Here is a 20,269-nt window from a genome sequence, read left to right on the forward strand (position 1 = left end):
TTGTTTTCTTCAGAAAACATAAACGCAAACTACTGATCATTGTTTTTATTTCCTATTATTCAGAGTACTTCTAATTTTACTCTTATTATTTCTCTGAGTTTAAATCATAGCCGAATAAACTTGGGTTATTATGCCCTTTGTCCTTGCCGGTGTTTCATACTGGATGCCAGTGCACACACGCAACCAGATAAAGGTGGTGGAAAATCTGGACAAGTGCTGGAAATTTGTTTGAATTCCAGACAATATAATTTCTGTCAGACCTGTCTTGAAAATTAAATGTTTTTACCATTTTTTGTTTAAGTGATAATGTATTATATCTACACTTTGTCATTCCATCTGTATAAATTATTTATTTATTTACCAAATTGTGTACCAAACATATTATGACTTTTATCTAAATGGCTTATCCGTTTAAAAATAAAATATTTCCAACAAAAGAGATATCAAGAGTGGTATATTGCAACACATAGCTCAAATACAACAAACAAGGTCTTCTGAATGACATCCTGTTTAATTTATACTCCAGACTAAAGCACTTTTGTTATAAATATTTATAGGTAGTCATCAATCGATTGCGTTTTTTTAAAACTTGTCAAAATAAATTCATCATGTATTATTAACTTCACCTATGCACTGCACTGCTTAATCATTGATTTTGCATCAGTTGTCTGTGTGTTGCCTGCAGTTATTTTCCTCATTTCCAGCAAGATTGACAAGCGATACTCCCATTTTTATTGTTACATAGCCTGTTTCATTAATACGTAGACTGACGTCATAAAATAAAATGTATTGTAATCACAAGTTACATGTCTGGGTCTCCTAAATAGTATTAATCTCTCCGACACACATACATATCCCGATGGTGTTTTCACTTTTGGAAACAGACCTGGAACACTTTACTCAGTTGGAGTTTTGTCATGACCGTTGTCATTTCATCAGCTTCAGCCCATTCAGGTTTCAGAGCTCTTGAGTTTTTGGCCAAACACTCAATCACTCTTCTTCCCCACCCGCTCTACTCATATGATCTCGCTTCTTCTGACTTCTCTTGTTCCCTGAACTCAAAAGACCTTTGAAAAGAAGAAGATTTGAGACTACAAAAGAGCTCAAGAACAGGACTGTTTTCAAAAGTGGAAACACTGTCGGGATTAGGGTGTGCATCGCGGTGGAGAATACTTTGAAGGGGACCCAGACATGTAACCTCTAAATAAAGTACATTTTGTTTTATAACGTCGCGTCAGTTGAATCAATTGAACAGATCTAGTACACTAATGGCTTCAGATTGAAATGTCATTGGTAAATGATCTTTTTTTTAGCCAAGGTGAATCCACTACCATTTTTTTTATTAGTTTATCACCATGTAACAAGCTAAAGTTCCAACTTGTTTCATTTCATTAGTTTGTAATAAGTTATTGCAGCTTCAATCCAGCGCCCTCGTGTTGTACACAATGTTGGTATAGTCAACACTCTGTAATCCCTTAAAAAATATCTAGAGAAGAATCTTATTTTATGACTGCTTTTCTAATACAAATCAAGTTAAAATACGATAATGCGTTAGAAAGAAAACTCAATATTTAATATTATTTTTTTTTTACATTTATTCAAATAAAATTATTTATAAATTGTTAAGGAGTGTAAAAACTTGGAATATTCCTTTAAAATTTGGCGAAAATATTTCACAGCATTATCATTGAATAAATTTGTAGCACGAATAGCCACCTCCTTATTAGGGTGATGATGCTTCTTAATGTACGATACAACATTTTCCCATGCTTTAAGCATTTCTCTTTTATGCTATAAAATTGTTGCTCCGCTACTTCTTCCTCCTCCATTAAAACTCTTCTATATAATTTCTTACTGTGAAACACGATGCAACGATGAGTGTGGTTCCTCGAGCGCCCGACGCGGCTGCTGAGAGAACCACGCTCCATCATTTATTTAATTTTCTCCGAACATTTACATCTCAAGTCTACAATTTTTTCCTCATCTATAAATATTGTGATTGGTGTTAACTTGAAATGGTTCAAAGTTATAATTTTATAAAGGTTAGCTGTTAACTGATGAAAGTGCATCAATAATATCATTGCGTCATTCAATATAGCAATGCTGGTCTAAACGGTGTAGTGTAGTTCTAAGAATCTGTGCCGAATGAACACATGTGGCAAGTTGGCATTAAAAAGTGCTTTGTGTTCGTCCCTTAAGGGTACTTTATGACCATAGTGTATTCATCCGAAACCCCTAACTTCTCGGGGATAAATGACTGCAATAAAAATGTGCAAAGACAATACCAATCTGAGAACATGTGCTTAAACGGTTAAATTTTATGAAATCGAACTACAAACTTAAATACCTCAATTGCGCCAGCTCCCATTTGTATGAAAGCGAAAGCGGAAAACTTCAGAGACAAAACCATCATGTCGGATCACGGAAGGGCGGCAAAAGAGGTAAAAGTGAAGTCCCGTTTGAACTGTGCTAGTCTGGAAGTTGGAAGTTGGCCATCCACAATGACGAGGAGATCAACAAGCTGCCCTCCAGCGTGACGACCACTGCCCAGGAATGCGTCCTGCTCAACACCTTGCCCATTCTCCATGGGATCAAGAGGAAGGCGTTTTTATTCGTCTTATTTTTTGACATCTCATCAAAGATGAAGAAGAATATGGAAGTCTGGGCATTTACGGGGCTTACGACCGTCATAGGCTGGTTTAAGTGATCACTTTACACACGTGTAACATACACCAATTCTACCCATTGTTGACAACCACACTACTCAAATTCTTGGAAGTTCTATATATATGAACCAATTTAGAAACCTTGTTCATGAATCACTAAAACTTCACTAGAGACATCTATTGGTGAGATGTTTTTATTTGTCGGCTCATCTTCACCTCGCTCCAGACTCGAAGGCCTGAGATCGATTGACGACGTTTTAATCCATTTTCTTTATATCATTATCATCATCATCTTATTATTATTATTATTATTCATGTCTTTATAAGCGCCCTTGAGGTAGTATTTTACGAAAATGGCGCTATACAAATTATCCAAATTATTATTATTATTATTATTAACTCTATAAGCTCTTCGGTGTCAGCTCTTGGCTGTACTCTTTCACTAGCTCTTTAATATCTTTGTTATCCACCTCGAGTCCCGTGATATTGGCTAATGACACAATCTCGCTGACTGTAGACATCACAGTTACTGTTTCAAAATCACATTTGACAACACTCTGGCCAAAGTTTTTTCCAAGCAGAAGTGAGGGTCACAAAAGTCCCGGTTCACAAGTGAATGTCGTGGAAAAGGGACTTGCCCTTCCTCTGTTATGCTAATTACCCTTTATAAGATGTGCTCGTAATGAGAGGTTCCATTGTATTTATAATCTTAAATCTCCTAAAGTTATTCACCGATTGCTTCAAAACGTATTGGCACATCGATTCATTTGAATACTCGCTGGTTTTTATCTATTCTAGTTGTGGCCAACCTTAAAACCTCATTATTTTTTGACATCTCATCAAAGATGAAGAAGAATATGGAAGTCTGGAAATTTACGGGGCTGACAACCGTCCCAGACTGGTTTAAGTGATTACTATATATATATCTTTATAAACTAACTAACTAACCATCACTCCGCTTCCCCCGCAGGGGTAGGCAGAGAAAATCGAACGCCACACCACTCTGTCTTTGCAAACATTCTTTGCCTCTTCCACATTCATGCATCTCCTCATACATACTTGACGATTAGTACGACTCCTGATCCGGCCGCTTTCAAGTATTTGACATACCTGATTGTGCCAAGTTTTCCTCGGTCTACCTCCGCTTTTTTTTCCAACTACATTCGCCTCGTAAATTTGTTTAACCGTTCTTTCTTAACTCATACGTTCCACATGTCCAAACCATCTCAACACACCTTTCTTAATTTTATCGATAATACTTATCTCAGCCTTGCATTCTTTCCTTATTACATCATTCGAACATCTATCAAACATTGTTTTGCCACACATTCGTCTGAGAGATCGCATTTCAATATCTAAATATACATATATAGTTTTTAAATTATTTTTTTCGACTTAAGTATGAATAAGATAAAACAGCACCCCTCATTTGAATACCTTTGTGTAAATTGGTCTAAAAATATCCTGCCCTCATTTCCAGATTTGTACAGATAAAATATGCAAACAAATGAAAGGCTAAGGATTGTCGCCAAGCAGTCTATTGTCGTTGTTGTAGTGACTCGAGTAAAAGGCATTTCAAATGTTTCTCATTTAGCCTCGTTTTAGTTGTGTAATATCTTGGAAGCTGTAAAGTTTATTTTAGTTATCTACTTTGTAACCATTCGATAATATAGTATCTTTAAGAACAATTAAAAGTATCATAATATACAAACCTACAAACAGCCTTCAAAATGGGTCTACACATGTCGCGCTATGCTCACTTTATTAGTAAAGATCCTTGATTTTAATGATTACGTTATGCCGAAACTATCTGTATCCTTAGGATTGCCCTTTGCTCATTGGAGGTGTTGCTTGCAAATGGAGTCATTTTGGGAAAAAGTCATGTGTGGTTTTTTGCAGGTTTGACATTTCGCTCACTGCTTTCGAGAATGTTATAAATCAAAAATTGTCAATTTTCAGTTGTGCATGTTTTCCCAGAAAATGTACTATATCCCAGCAAAAGAGGCATATTTTTAACATAACATTTACCCGCTACAGGGCAGAAAATGTTGTTTTTGCATTTTGATGAAAAGGTATTGTTTAATTATTTTTTGAAATATACTAAATATTATTCAAATTCATATAAAACCTTCAGGTTTTACCTAAAAAAATCTGTTGCACAGTAAAAAGTTGAATAAGTGGCTTGATATTAATTTTTAATACGTTGTGTTATATTTTCAAACTTTAAAAATGTTCTCCTGAAAAATCAAGTTTTTTGATTTATGACGTTCTTGAAAGGAGTAAGCGATTTGTCAACAATAACATGTGCATATTTACAACCACATACTTACGGTAGTTTTTTTTGTCTGTAGTATGCCATATTTTGTGCGGGAAGGTTATACTTTACCACTTCAACTCCAAGAAATCTGCTGCTAAATTACATAGAATGCTCTTGGAGACCTACGTTGACAATGTCCTATCGAAAAGGACTTACCCATATTGATTCAGTCGGTTTAGCGAAGGGAATTTCGACATGTCCAACCAGAATCGAGAAAATCAACTGTATAATTTCAGGACACCGATTCGCAAGCTCTTTTAGATGAGGACAACACACAATCGCAAGAAATGCTTGCCATGCAAATGGTTGTTTCTCGCCCGGCCATTTCCGAGTGCTTGCGTGCCATGGGAAGGATTCAGAAGTTCGGTAAATAGGTGTCTCATTGGACGAAACACAGCAGGAACATTGTCGCAACACCTGCGAAATCCTGGTAGCATGAAACAAAGAAAACGTTTGTTTCATTGAATTGTTACTTGTGTCAAAAAGCCAATAGTTTTCAAAAATCCTAAGCTCATGAAATCGTGGGTCGACACTGTCCAGCGACATTGTCCGCCAGACCGGATCGCTTTGGGAAAAAATGCTTTGTGTTTGGTGGAATCAGAAAGGTATCATCTACTTCAGCTGCTAAAACAGAGAGAGATTGTTAATGCTCAACGCTACCATCAACAATTGGTCAAACTCAACTGAGCTCCGTGCAACATGCTCTATTACCAGCAATGATTAGAGCGGTTAATTTTTAACTAAGACAATGCTCCGCTACACACATCAACTTTTGTTTGCAAATACTTGGAGGCACTCTGGAGGAGGAGTTCCTACTGCACCCGCCTTATTCACTAGATTTTCTCCTTCCAACTATCACTTCTTTTTGTTGATGAGCCATGCACTTGCTGAGCAGCACTTCAATTTGTATGAAGACGACAAAAATGGCTTGACTTCTAGTTTTATTGGCAGGGTATCCATAACTTGCAGAGAGATGGGGAGCTAGCGGGAGCCAATACGGCTGTTCAAACTTATAACACAGTAAGGGACAATTTGTTTGAAAAAGTTTTTTTTTGCATTTTAGGACTAAGTAGAATCTACTTAGTCTAAAAATGCCAAAAAAAAACATTTTCGAAAAAAATTTCCCTTATTGTGTTTGAAGTTTGGACAGCCGAATAGGTCAATTGAACAGTTTTTTCATTTTAATTAAGTATTTTTGTGTTTTCATTAATCAACAAATGAATATAAATAGAAGATAATTAACCATTAATTAACTTGTAAATGTGCAATGAGGGTAGCGCTTCGCTCCAGCATTTTTGTGAAATATTTGCGGGACTTGCTACCTACGCATAGCTGTTATAAAAATAATATCTCTAAAATTAGTCGTCCTATTTAGGTAAAATAAAAAGCATTATCAAAATAATAGATTGTTTATTGTTTACAATTTACAAGGCTATATTTGTGATTTTTCACATTTTATATCATTACACATTGAAGTTAAAGAATAAAAACTGATAATAATTAAAATTCTCAATTTATACCTTTTAATAAAGCGATTACAACCGTCTAGTTCAGAAAATGACGAAAAAGTTACCGTGGTGAGTTTTATTAAGGGGACCGTAATAAAGCAGCTTTTAATTCAGTCCGCTTAATAAAACACAATACATCTCCGAAGAGTCAACCTTGTAATGCAGGTATAAACACTAATATTATGCATCATGACTAAAATATTTATCGAAACCAAAAATAAAATGATGTATCAGTATCTCAAAGACATTATTTACATAAGCATTCATATTTTTAATATTATTGTCGTAAATCAGTGTAATCCAATAGCGAAATGCATCACAATCACCAGTCCTGTAAAGGACTGGCAGGCATTGAACGACGCAAATCCGCCATCCCTTAAAGGACCACTGGGTGGCTAAAAGTTAATACTAAAAATTATTTTACAAAATTTTCATATTTGGTGGTATTAAGAGCTGTTACTCGTTATATCCGTGAATAGGTATTTTTTATAAACATACCTACCACATGAAGTATGTTATCTAGAATGGTAACATAACACAATATGTCGCAATTGAAACAAAATTCATACAATTCACCCGTTACACACATTGCTCACTCCTTTCAACAACGTCATATATCAAAAATTGACAATTTTCAGTTGTGCATGTTTTCGGAATCCCCAGAAAATGTAATATATCCCAGCAAAAGCGGCATATTTTTAACTTAATATTTACCCGCTACAGGGCAGAAAGTGTTGTTTTTGCATTTTGAAGAAAAGGTACTCTTTAATAATTTTTTTAAATATACCAACTATTTCTCAAATGGAGAAAAACCTTCAGGTTTTACATAAAAAGATCTGCACAGTAAAAAGTTAAATAAATACATTGTATTATATTTTTAAACTTAACCATACTACGATACTCATTCTCGTTCAATTAAAAGATTCCAAAATAAATTCCTCAGAGGTGAAAATTTTAAATTAAATATTCCTAGTTGCGATTTAAACTATATTTTTTTATTAAATGAATTGAAATAAATGACATTATGTGACAGGAGAGTTTTATTTGATTTGGTATTTCTTCTTAAAATACTCAATAATATGATTGATAGTCCCGAGTTGCTATCACTACTGACCTGGCACACACGACAACATAATATTTTCCAGTTTAGCCATTGGAAAACTACCTACCATATCGCTCACTCCTTTCAAGAACGTCATAAATCGAAAATCGTCAATTTTCAGTTGTGCGTGTTTTCGGAATGCCCAGAAAATGTACTATATCCCAGCAAAAGAGGCATATTTAAAAAAAAAACCTTCAGTTTTTATCTAAAAAGATCTGTTGCACAGTAAAAAGTTCAAAAAGTGGCTTGATATTTATTTTTCATACATTGTATTATATTTTTAAACTTTAAAAACGTTCTCCTGAAAAATCAAGTATTTTGATTTATGACGTTCTTGAAAGGAGTGCGCGATATGTTCTCTCTTATTCCGAGATCAATTAATATTTTTAGTACATCAGTAAATATCTTTGAGTCAAAATTTACAGAGCACTTTTTGGATCTCTTGGTATGAATTCTATTTTGATTATTAGCTTCCCTAATCTTTACCAATTTTATTAACTTTTTAACAGGCAGATGATTTCGTGTATTTGGGTAGTATGTTTTCTAGGGATGGAAAGATCGATAAAGACTTAGAAAGGAGAGTGAATGCTGGTAACAAAGTTAATGGTGCACTGAAATCAGTTATAGCAAATAAAAACCTATCAGCGGAAGCTAAACTGGCAGTGCACACGGAGTCCCGGTTCCAACTCTAATGTATGGAAGTGAAACATGGAGTTGGCAAAAGAAGGATGAAAGTAGACTGAATGCAGTCGAAATGCGATCTCTCAGAAGAATGTGCGACAAAACGATGTATGATAGATGTACGAATAGTGAAATAAGGAAGGAATGCAAAGCTGAGATAAGCATTATCGATAAAATTAAGAAAGGTGTGTTGAGATGGTTTGGACATGTAGAAGGAATGAATGAGGAAAGAACGGTAAAACAAATTTATGAGGCAAATGTTAGCGGAAAAAGAAGCAGAGGAAGACCGAGAAAAACTTGGCACGATCAGGTATGCCAAATACTTGAAAGTGGTCAGGTTAGGAGTCGTAACAATCGGCGGGTATGTATGAGGAGATGCATGAACGTGGAAGAGGCGAAGAATGTTTGCAAGGACAGAGTGGTGTGGCGCTCTATTCTCTCTGCCTACCCCTGCGGAGAAGCGGCGTGATGGTTAGTTAGTTTTTTTTTAACCAAGTTTTGAATTATTTTAGTACTTATACTTATCTTTTCTTTTTCATTATTTTTATTTTATATCATTTGTTATTATTTTCAATGTAATCTATCTTAATTTCTATGTTATTTTTTGTAAAAGGCAGTAATGCTGTAAATAATTAAATAAATAAAATAAATAAAATGGTCAAATAAAAAAGTGGAAAAGCTAAAAATATTGGTTTTAATCTAATAATAAATTAAATAAATAAACATGAAATTTAAAGGATATGCGCGGATACTATTTCAATGTTGTCAGCAAAACACCAATTAGGTACTTAGTATCTCAACTTTTGTACTAGATAACTGCCCGCTTGGATTTTATTGCTTTGGGTCTAAAAAAGTGTTTTAAAAAAAAAAATCATTGACAGTTTTAAGATTTTTTATTTTTTTGGCGTTATTTTTACTCATTGTAGCCGAGAAGTAGCTTGTTATAACCGTAAATAAATGTATGGAAAAAATCAGAAACCAAAATGTCAACGAATGTTTCCTCGTTATATCCGAGATCTCGCTATAACCGTGCTTATAATAACCGGGTTCGACTTTATTTTTTTTTTAAACGATTCGCTTTTACTGATAAGTGGAAATATTTTAACGGACTTGTATTATTTATTTATATTCCATCATATATTTATTACAATAATGTACCCTCACTGAGTTTTCCAATTTCTTAATATAGAACTATATGAAAGAATTGTTCATAATATGCAATCAAACACAATATGGCAATTATCCATTTATGAATGGCTGTTTTATTCATATCTTTTTTAATGACTGGATAGTGGAAGCAGATTGTACACTAAAATTGTGAATAGTAAATTATTTAATAATTCCGATTTTTAATTAAATATACATACCACTATTTATCACAAACTGACTGAACTTGAGTGGAGATAGTTATGTCATTAATTGTATTATTTTTTCAGTAATCTCGGAAATGTCTACAAAGAACGTGGTCAGTTACAAGAAGCGCTTGAGAATTATCGCCATGCAGTTCGCCTGAAGCCAGACTTCATCGATGGCTACATTAATCTTGCGGCTGCCCTCGTGGCGGCAGGAGACATGGAACAAGCAGTCCAGGCTTATGTTACGGCTCTTCAATATAACCCGGTGAGTGTACTTGTCTCACTAACCCTCTCTCGCTTTCACTGCCTGAAGATTGACTTTGCCTCCTGCCGCTCCAGTCTGTCGCTACTCCGGAACTCCTTCCCCGCCCGCCACTCTCTCGTCTGGATACATGGCCCTCCCAACCAACTTTATGCAATAGTTTAGTGTAGGTTTCAAAGTGGTTTAAAGCGAGTGAGGTACCAGTTCCGTTCACTATAAATTGACCTTCGCTATGGCCAGATTATACAAATTAGGCTTTAATTAGATTCAATTTAAATTTAAACATTGTTGTTACGCAGTTTGTTCATCAACCCCAACCCTAATTAGGGTCGTATAATAATCACAAGTAACCTAATCACGAGTAACCGTAAACTATTCCAATCTATAAAGTGTTTTTTGGTGTCTCTCGCCCTCCACCAAAAGTAGCAAATAGAACGCTTATAAGCGTCTCCCGCTCCTTACCAACAGTATGTAAAATATGCTTTTAAGTGTTTTCCTCAAACAATGTGTTAACACGTTGTCGGCGGGACACGGCATTTGCCGTTTTTCGTGGACTGTCGGTCAACTGCGGGACACGGCAAATGCCGTTTTTGTCGACTGTCGGTTATCGGCGGGAAACGGCAATATACGGGTTTGTTATCAGCGTGAAATAAAATGCGTTGAAGGGTAATCTGCTACCTGGGTGCTAGGCGACAGTCTGTTGACGTTATTTGAGATGCCTTGACCGGATTGGCTAGTGTGTCGCTTGTAAAGGCATCGCCAGAAATCTAGAGTTTTTATGCGATCTCAATCTCCAGTTTAGTTTGAGTCATTTCACGTATTGGACTATTTTTCGCACTGTTTTGTTTATTGTTTGGTATTTTATTATTTGAATATATTAGCATTGTATAGGGAATGATATCTCGGAGGGGAAGACTATTTTTTAGAGTTTACAATGCTTTTAAAATTGCGAAATACGGAATACTTAATTAAAAATTATCATTATAATTTATATTTGATGATTAAACGTCATGTATGATTTCTTTGAAAATTTCAATCGAAAATATTATTTGGTTTAGAAATTGTGTCAATTTTAAGAAAGCGATATATTTTTGTGCTAATCGCGAAAAACGTCCGCTATAGGTTAGAGTCTATTGTTCAAAGTGCCCGACTACAATGTGTTAAGTTTGGAATAAATCATTTTGAGTAAAAAATGAACTTTTTAGGTGGCGATTGGATAATCGATAAAATTGTAAGAGCATTAAGAGTAGAATTTCAAAGACATGTCATGTTTATTCGGCACATGCACGTAATTTAGATGCACACTCCAGACGCCATATATGTATATATATATATGAAAATATGAGGTATAATGCATATGTAGACCGTTGCCGCCGGGATCGGATTACGTTTATGACTCTAAGTACTAAATTTGTGTTGTCACCGACAATAAATAAAAGGTTTCACGCATATGGGTTTAAATTGCATGTTCCAAATTGCGAGCTTTGCCATGTCTGTAAGGACCCACTTTACTACAGTAAATAACTTATTTTATAGTTTTGGAACGTCAGGCTTGTTTAGGGGATTTTTATGAGTTTCCATATTTTGTATGTTCTATGGTTACTGTGGACATTGTATAATAAACATTCCGAGGTGTGGAATGTCAGATCAATTCTAGAGCAGGTCAGAAAAAACAAACCCTCGAATTATCAACATATCTAATAATAATAAAAAGTGTCTTAATTTGCGAAAAGGCGGAAAGTATTCGTGAAATAGAACACGGCGCAAAAAATGTTATGTGAATAAGAAGCAAAAGTGCATAAAAAGTTTTCATCATTCTCAGTGTCAATATTGTATTTTTATCTAAATTTAAAAAGAACATCAGAACAATAGTGATCGTATGAATTTTGATGAAACTGTTACAATAGTTTTGTATCCAAGCAGCGCAGGATTTTCAAATTTTTATAGGTTAACTGGATTGACAGAAAAATATGACATGTGTGTAATGGGTGAATTGGATGAATTTTGTTTCAATTGCGACATATTGTGGTATGTGACCATTCCAGATAACATATTTCATGTTATAGGTATGTTTTTAAAAAAAAAAACTATTCTCAGATATAACGAAGAACGGTTATAACAAGCAAATTCATTCAGTCCCTTCATCCTCGTTATAACCGAGTTTGACTGTATATGTAAAAAAAAACAACATTCCGTACCAAATCTCGAATGCTAATATATATTAGTAATTCAAGTTAGTTGTTAGTATAAAAAGATGACGGGGCAGTTTTTTTTTAAAACTTGTCGACAATTATAATATGTTAGTGGTTTTAATATTGATTATAACAATTTTTTATTTATAGAATTGATCAAAACAACAAATAGTCGGTAGTATTTCTATATCTGGTCTGTTTTGTTAAAAGAATAAATATGAGCCATCACTCGCCATGTAAGGGGAATAAAAATATAATATTTACAAGTCGCGAAATAACTGTATGCCTCGTCATCGCTTATGGGTATACCTTTTCACAAATTTGTTTTCATTTGAGTCACATTTCATCGCAAGTTACGAGTTAGCTGACTGCTAATATGGAAGGAATTAATTTGTGATGTGGAAATAAAATAATAAACAAGCCGTACATAAACTGTTTATTCACTTTTCACTTAGGTTCTTTATTCAGTTATTCGTGTGCCGGGTTCCTAGTAAGGTCAGGTCTTCTAAGAAATTCTAGAAAAACTAATTTTGCATGCGATGTGAATTTTTGCCTACTCCATAAATTTTGTCAGCATTTTGGTTAATATTTAAATATAGTTCGAACTGGCGACCACTCGCTCTCTACCTCTTTGTTGAAGCAGTTGTATTTTTTTGTTCAGAAGTGTTTGCGTATTGTATACCGAAATGGCTACCGTGCCCGAAATCCAGGACCTGTTGTTGAAAACTATGAGGCTGGTAGTGAACGTTACTGAGAAACTGGGAAAAGTGGAGTTCCTTGTGACTAATGGTTTCGAGGCCATACTGGACACTATAGATGCGATGAAGAAAGTGAATGCTGTTCCGGATAGCAAATATCCTAGTAGCACTCATTCCAGTGCCGTTGGTAACTCGGAAACTGTTAGCGTTCCGGATAATCAGCCGGTAAGTAATCCTCAGTTTGTCGCCGTGTCACATATGTTCGCAGAAGCCCATGATCAAGACCCCGATGAGTTACACGCTATTGTCGTTTAAAGCATATTCTTGTCTTGTTTCATCTCTTGTTCACAATTCCCACATTCTCCGGGAGATTCTTGCGATTCTTCTGGCCCCTGTCCGCACCCGAGTGGTGCGTGGGGCAGAACGACGCAGTGCCGACTCGATCGAAGGGGATCAGTCCTGCGTTCCAGATAGAATATTATAGGACCTCGGAATAGAATGTGTTTGTTAGGACACAGATGGCATAAGTGAAGGAGCACGGGGTACTCGGGGTTGTGCAAGCTACCGCAAAGTTGTTTCATATTGATATTGTATATCTAGACTAGTTGTCGCACATTGATTCATAACGTATTGCATTTCATTATCAGAACCTTTAACATAGCTTCGATAATATTCATATCTGTCCCCAGGGCAATATTTTACAATTATCTGTCCAATTACACATAATAAGTATCTAGTGTTGTATAATATGTGCTATGTTTTAATGACCATTTTTATCTGAAATATTGTCATTGGGAAGAGTCACTCAGTGGCAACATATTTCTGTATTATCCATATGGCTCAATAGTAGCAAGGTCAAACTTACACAAGCTAGTTAGAGTACGGGCATGAAATCCGAGTGCCGTTGCTGCCATTTTGCTTTTCTCCCCTACTATTTCTCTTGTTTCTCTTCTAACTCGGGAGTTTTATCCTTCACTTGTAGAAATTACGACTTAACTTTTGCTAAATAATTTTTAATAATAATAATAAAACCCTTATCCGCACCCCAATGGTGCATAGGGCACTGCTTCATATAAACGCAGTGTTATCTTGATCGTTTATACACGAAGGAAAGGTGATCAGCCCTCCGCTTCAGGTACCAGTCCAGGGTAATATTGAATAAATATGACAGTGAAAAAATCACTTATATTTATTTTACCCCCCTTGGGAATCGAACCTGGGACCTCCAGAACGGTAGCCGAGCGTGCTGACCATTACACTACGGAGGCGGACAATAATTTTTAATTAAAGTAATCGATTTATGCTTTAAAAGAACTAGCTGATTATTTGTTTAATTTGTTAAGGTGGTTTGTACCAGTTATTCATTTAAACAGCTTGACAAGTCGGATGGTTGAAATATTCAAGGAACGTTTTATATCTTCAATTACTCGTAGGTCATAGAAAAACCTTCATTGGTGCATTTGAGATTCCCTTCTGAAATACTTGAAAATATCACATATAATTTCAATATTATTATGGTTTTTTAGTGAATTCCACCTTTTTAATTATATTTTTTTATTTTTTTATTTCAGGATTTATACTGCGTCCGAAGTGATTTAGGCAACTTACTGAAAGCTCTTGGCAGATTGGAAGAAGCAAAGGTATTACCGAATATTGATTCAGATGGTATTTATTTTGTAGAGCATTCAAAATAAGTTGAAAATTATATTTTCATGCATTTACTAGTATGTAAAGTAATTCAAATAAAAAGACCTCTGCTAACATACAATTTTCAACTATAGATGCTTTGAAGTTTATACTGAAAATTTAAAAAGTATAACACGAATAAAACAAATATACAACAAAAAAAATTAAAATGTGGTTGTCAGTTATGGCTAAAATCTTAAATGTTACACAGCGCATAAAGTGATCACTTAAACTATCCAACATAAGCCGTATAAATATCCACAATTCCATATTCTAATCTCATCTCTTCATCTTTGTGGAGATATTAATATAATCTTGCTGTACCTATTACCTTTACTTTGCGCATTTTTTGTATATGAGATATGTGTATTTTTTTTATTTATAAAACTAGTTTTTATTGGCAACAAAATTCTCGATGAGCGTAATTGCGATTCAACATTTGCAAATCTGCGCTACGCACGGGTCTGATTGTCTAGCTATAGTAATCTGCGTCTCATTGTAACGGTGACATGTGTAAATATGTTTCCTGTTGCTTCTTTTTATCTGATTGTGTAAAGCGAACTTGCTTATTTTGTATTAACAAAAGAATATTTTTAAACCGGTAATTTCTCGGGTCATTTGAAGATCAACCGAGTATCATTCAAATAATTTAAATATAAGAATGATTTAAATCTGAAAAAGATTCCAACGCAAGGTTAATATAAATATACGCGCAAAAGACACTATGAATATATTAAAGATGTAATCTTACAGCCAGTCTCTGGAAAATGTATATAAGTATTCCTTTAAGTCAAATTAACATCTGCCAATAGGGCAGGCGAAGGAATGTAATATTTACTCCATATAAAATTATCGCCATGCCATTTTATTACGGCATTAAGTAAACTTGCGCTCTTATTTCAATGATAATGCACTATTTCACGCTGATATTAAACACCAATGTTAAGGCATTGGGCATAATCCACTTATTGGAGCGTGGATATCAGATTACGCAAAGAAGCTACGCAACAAAATGATTATTTCAACATTCCAAGCCCCTAATGTAGAAACCATCTTCAAGAAAACAGGAATTCTTCGACTATTAAAGGGTTATAGATATTTAAATCTAGAGATAAGTTTATCTTGGAGACACAATTTTACGGTAGTAAAATGCAACACCAAACTATTCCAACAGAACTTCAAATATTTGGGAACCAAATATAAAAAAGATAATAAAATTCTAAAAAATACATTTAACGCCTTTTAAATTTTTTAAATATAAAAAACATATATATATATATATATATATATATATATATATATATATATATATATATATATATATATATATATATATATATATATATTCTATCATTCATACATAAGTGTAAAAAATAAACAATGAGTCCCTCTCTTTTTGGGAGAGGAACAGTGTATCTAGTATGAAAGCAGAAATGTCCAACACATTAATTGAAATATAATATATATTCTTTATTAATATAATAAATAAATAAAATAAAAAAAGAACAAGTTTTAAAAAATACATTATCATTACAGAACTGAATTTTCGACCATGCTAAAATTCTGCACGTCAAGATTAAACCAATACTATATATAAATATTATAAATATTCTCTGCAATTCTCGATAAAAGAATTACATTTCTAACTCAGAGTTTAAATTTGTCAGATTTATTTGCGAATATCTCACCCGAAATGTAAATATGTTGTAAAACGCCAATTACCTTTATATTCAAGACTTCATTTTGTTGTATAATATTCAAGTTGCTTTTATTATCATTAAAGGGTATGGAGTGATTGCATTCGGGGAAATTGTTTAACTTTTTGATATTTACTTTCCGATTTAGAGCAGATATGAAAGTAAAATTATAAATTAACTGCCTAAACCCGGCCACGCTTCACTGTGGCTTTGTATGATATTAGTTATTAGCGGAGTAAATAAAAATAATATAGTAAATCAATAGAAAAAACATTTATCAGCTTTGCGAATTTAAAAATATATACTATATTAAAATATATATATTTATTTTACAATGTATGTAATATATGACATATTGTTTGTACTTTATATGGAGCAAAGTTCTTGCAATAAAATCACTTTGATATTAGAAAATAATATTCCAAAATAATACAATCTTGTTGTTTATTGAGTTTTTTTAACGCGTGCGAATTAAACTGTTTATTGCTTATTTTGTGATTTTTCAATTTCACTAATTTTTATTCGCCGCTTGAATGATGTTTTTCCATTTGATTTTATTGTTGTCTGAGCTTTTTGTACCCTAGTCATTTTTTTTCAGGCTTGTTATTTAAAGTCCATCGAGACTCAGCCTAACTTCGCAGTAGCTTGGAGCAACTTGGGCTGTGTGTTCAACTCGCAAGGAGAAATATGGCTCGCTATTCACCATTTTGAAAAGGCTGTGGCTTTGGACCCCAATTTCTTGGATGCCTACATCAATCTTGGAAACGTTCTAAAAGAAGCGAGGATATTCGATCGGTGAGTTATTTTCCTTTAAATCTTTTCAATGATCAATCAATCGAAACTCATATCTGTTTTATGTGGGTACTGCGTCAGATTGACGTTGAGGTGCGGTTATTACTTTTCCGGCTGTCCAATTGGGATGGTTTTTCCCAGAAGAACCATCCCAAAATTTTCCCATTTTTTTGGAAATTTTTACAGTATTTATAAAAAAACACACATGACACAAACCGATAATGACGTCATCTCAATTTTTGACCTATCCCCGCTCTCTGATTGGCCGATATGGGTCAGAAGGCAAGTTCCATGAATATAGCGGAATTTGAAATACAACGCTGTTTTTAAGTATTTTTTAGCAGGGTTTTCAAGTAAATAAATATTTTAAACAATAAAACCCACAACTGGCATTCCGATAGAGTATTAATTTTAAAATCTTATAAAATAGGATCTGGCGGATTTCGAAAGTAGGCGATACATATAATATATGCAAATATATCAAGCAATGCTAAAGAGTCTATTGTGCAAGTAATATACTCGTATGTCATATGTCAGTACTTTAGTGTGATACTTTAAAAATAGTTGTAAAATATTATACTGACAGCATAAAATGTTTGCAAATAAGTATACCAAATTATCTGGACGGTAACAGCATATTGAAAGTGTTGCAATTCCGTATGAAATCCCAGTCTAGAAGTACAGTTAAAGTCACCCGCATTACGTATTTGATGCGTTATCTCTCCATTGTAATTCCGCCCTATATTTCATCCTTTTATTTCTGATTACTAACCCCTTGGTTTCCGAAATCCGATATATCGGCTTTCGGTACTCTAGGGAGAAATACCGGATCTGTCGGATTCGACATCATGATTCATAAAAGTATCAGATACATTCTGGACAGTATGTTAGGGACTCCTTCAGGGTTGTGAAAAAAAATCCATTCATATTTTTTACTCATACTCCGCTTCAAGTACCAGTCCAGGGTAATATTGAATAAATATTACAGTGAAAAAATCACTCATATTTATTCTTACCCCCCTGGGAATCGAACCCGGGTCCTCCAGAACGGTAGCCGAGCGTGCTGACCATTACACTTCGGAGGCGGACAGAAAATCAGCAATATGCAATAAATTGATACAAATGTAATAACCAAAAAAAATTGTTTATAACTCACACCCCTGCTCTATTTCTTTTCAATACCGGATGTCTTTAATTAGGTCGGCAACTCGTTTGATTTGCAGTGTTGATGGCGCAGAAACGAGGTGGATATTGAGCGAACAACATTTACTTGTTAGTCGATTTTTTATAACGTTGCACATACTTTATTTTCATCGCGCCGAAGATGAAATTTAAAAACATATTTATTTCAACAATACTACAGTACACATTTTACTTTTCAATTATTTATGTTTAACTCGCGGTATTTCTTGCATCATTAAACACTTATCCGCACCCAATGTTGCATAGGGCATTGCGTCATATAAACGCAGTGTTATCTTGATCATTTACACATGGTGGAAAGGTGATTAGCCCTCCTCTTCAGGTACCAGTCCAGGGTAATATTGAATAAATATTACAGTGAAAAATCACTTACATTTATTTTACCCACCCCTGGGAATCGAACCCAGGACTTCCAGTGTGGTAGCCGAGCGTGCTGACCATACGCGGAAGCGGACAATATCTACATTAATGTAATTCATAACCTAAGTAGAATCGTTAAAAATATAGCACCATACACATACTCATACATAGTACATACAAAGGTATGAACCAATATTTGCTTTAACTAGGTGTAAACCGCTCTAGAATAAGACAATCTTTAAAGTCAAAACGTTTTATAATGATAATTTTTTAAACGCTCTCGATTCATTTGTAAATAAAGGTCGGTCGTTCTTGACCAACGGATCTTAATAATCCGTTCATATACATTTATTGAGTGACCGGATCTCGAGTTTGAATGAATCACGTTCACGAACGCTCATCTGTCACTGGCTTATTGATTCACCGATTCACTATTTCATCGAATTAGATTTTTCATTGTTGTCGTTGGCGCGATTCATTAAAAATAATGAAAAAATAGGCTGGTATATATGATCACTTTACACACCTGTGAGTGAGTGAAAAATCGCTTATATTTATTTGACCCCTCCTGGGAATCGAACCCGGGACATCCAGTACGGTAGCTGAGCGTGCTGACTGCGGAGGCTGACAAGATTCCATTTCTAGCATAGTAACCCCAAAAGTCCTAGCCAAAGGGTTAATTAAGAACGTAGCTGGTGATTTATTTATTTCTTCCTAAAAGATTATTTACTGTTCTTTAGTAGAATCCATATTAATATATGGAATTAAGTCTTGGGGACATTTGACAAAAACAAATTTAAAAATGGTTAAAAATCTGCAATATTCCATTATAAAAAAAATTGTTACCAGTCATATATACATGTATAATCAAAGGGACAATCCAATCTTTATATATAAACATTTAAAATTACTGCCGGTACGTGGAATATTGTGGATGAGTATCATCGTTGAACAACAAACTAGACTAAAATATCCACATCTTCTAGTACACAACCATGATACACGATTTACACTCAACGAAGGTTTGATAGTCCCAAGAATTAACAGTAAATATGGGAGTCCAACACTGCAATATATCGTTCCGAACATTTTTAATTTGTTGCTGATTGATTTTATGGGTCAAAACAAAATATGGAACAAAGGCAAAATAAAGGAATGTGTCAAGAATGATCAAGAGTTAATTTTATAAAAAATGTGAAAAGTTTATATTCTTAATTTTTCTCTGTTTTTTGTGTGCATATTAGGTTAAAATGGTTAAAAACAATAAAAAAATATAATTTATACAATATTTGATGCACTAAATTTGTGATTTTCCATTTTATAATTAAAATTTAACTTTGTTTTAAAACACTACAAATATTTTACTATAACTTAATTATAATGTCTACCGGTTTCGAAGCTAACCGCTTCTTAAAATAAAATATTTATAGTGATTTTAAAACAAAGCTACATTTTAATTATTTAATAAAAAACGTATTGAAAAAGAACTCCACCGACACAAAAGTACCCGCAAGGTGGCTTGGTGGCTCTGATTTTAAAAAAAATGTTTAAAATTGTGATTGAAATAAATGTATACAATTTATGTAATTAAAAAATCTCTCGTAAACTCGTGATTTGATTAAAAAATTATTATAAAGGCAATAAATAGCCGGTCTGCTTTAAAAACAGAGCTGTCTTCTGTCGTCAGGGGGCGGGGGAGGGGGAGGTAAAACAAACTACACCTTGTATTAGATGACCAGCATTTCAAATC

The 20,269-nt window shown here is 34.1% G+C and overlaps 1 protein-coding gene across 1 annotated transcript in view; it reads left to right on the forward strand.

Annotated features, from left to right (window-relative positions):
• Positions 1 to 20,269, forward strand: part of sxc (O-linked N-acetylglucosamine (GlcNAc) transferase sxc) — a 52,765-nt gene that overhangs the window by 5,246 nt on the left and 27,250 nt on the right. The window contains exons 3-5 of the mRNA XM_088267083.1: positions 9,711 to 9,894; positions 14,353 to 14,421; positions 16,763 to 16,959. Of these exons, the coding sequence (XP_088123209.1) occupies positions 9,711 to 9,894; positions 14,353 to 14,421; positions 16,763 to 16,959 (450 nt within the window). The remainder of the gene's footprint in view (positions 1 to 9,710; positions 9,895 to 14,352; positions 14,422 to 16,762; positions 16,960 to 20,269) is intronic.

This window comes from Brachycentrus maculatus, unplaced genomic scaffold, assembly GCF_059751285.1.
Source record: "Brachycentrus maculatus isolate JH-2025_06_01 unplaced genomic scaffold, ASM5975128v1 h1tg000018l, whole genome shotgun sequence".
Lineage (NCBI taxonomy): Eukaryota > Metazoa > Arthropoda > Insecta > Trichoptera > Brachycentridae > Brachycentrus > Brachycentrus maculatus.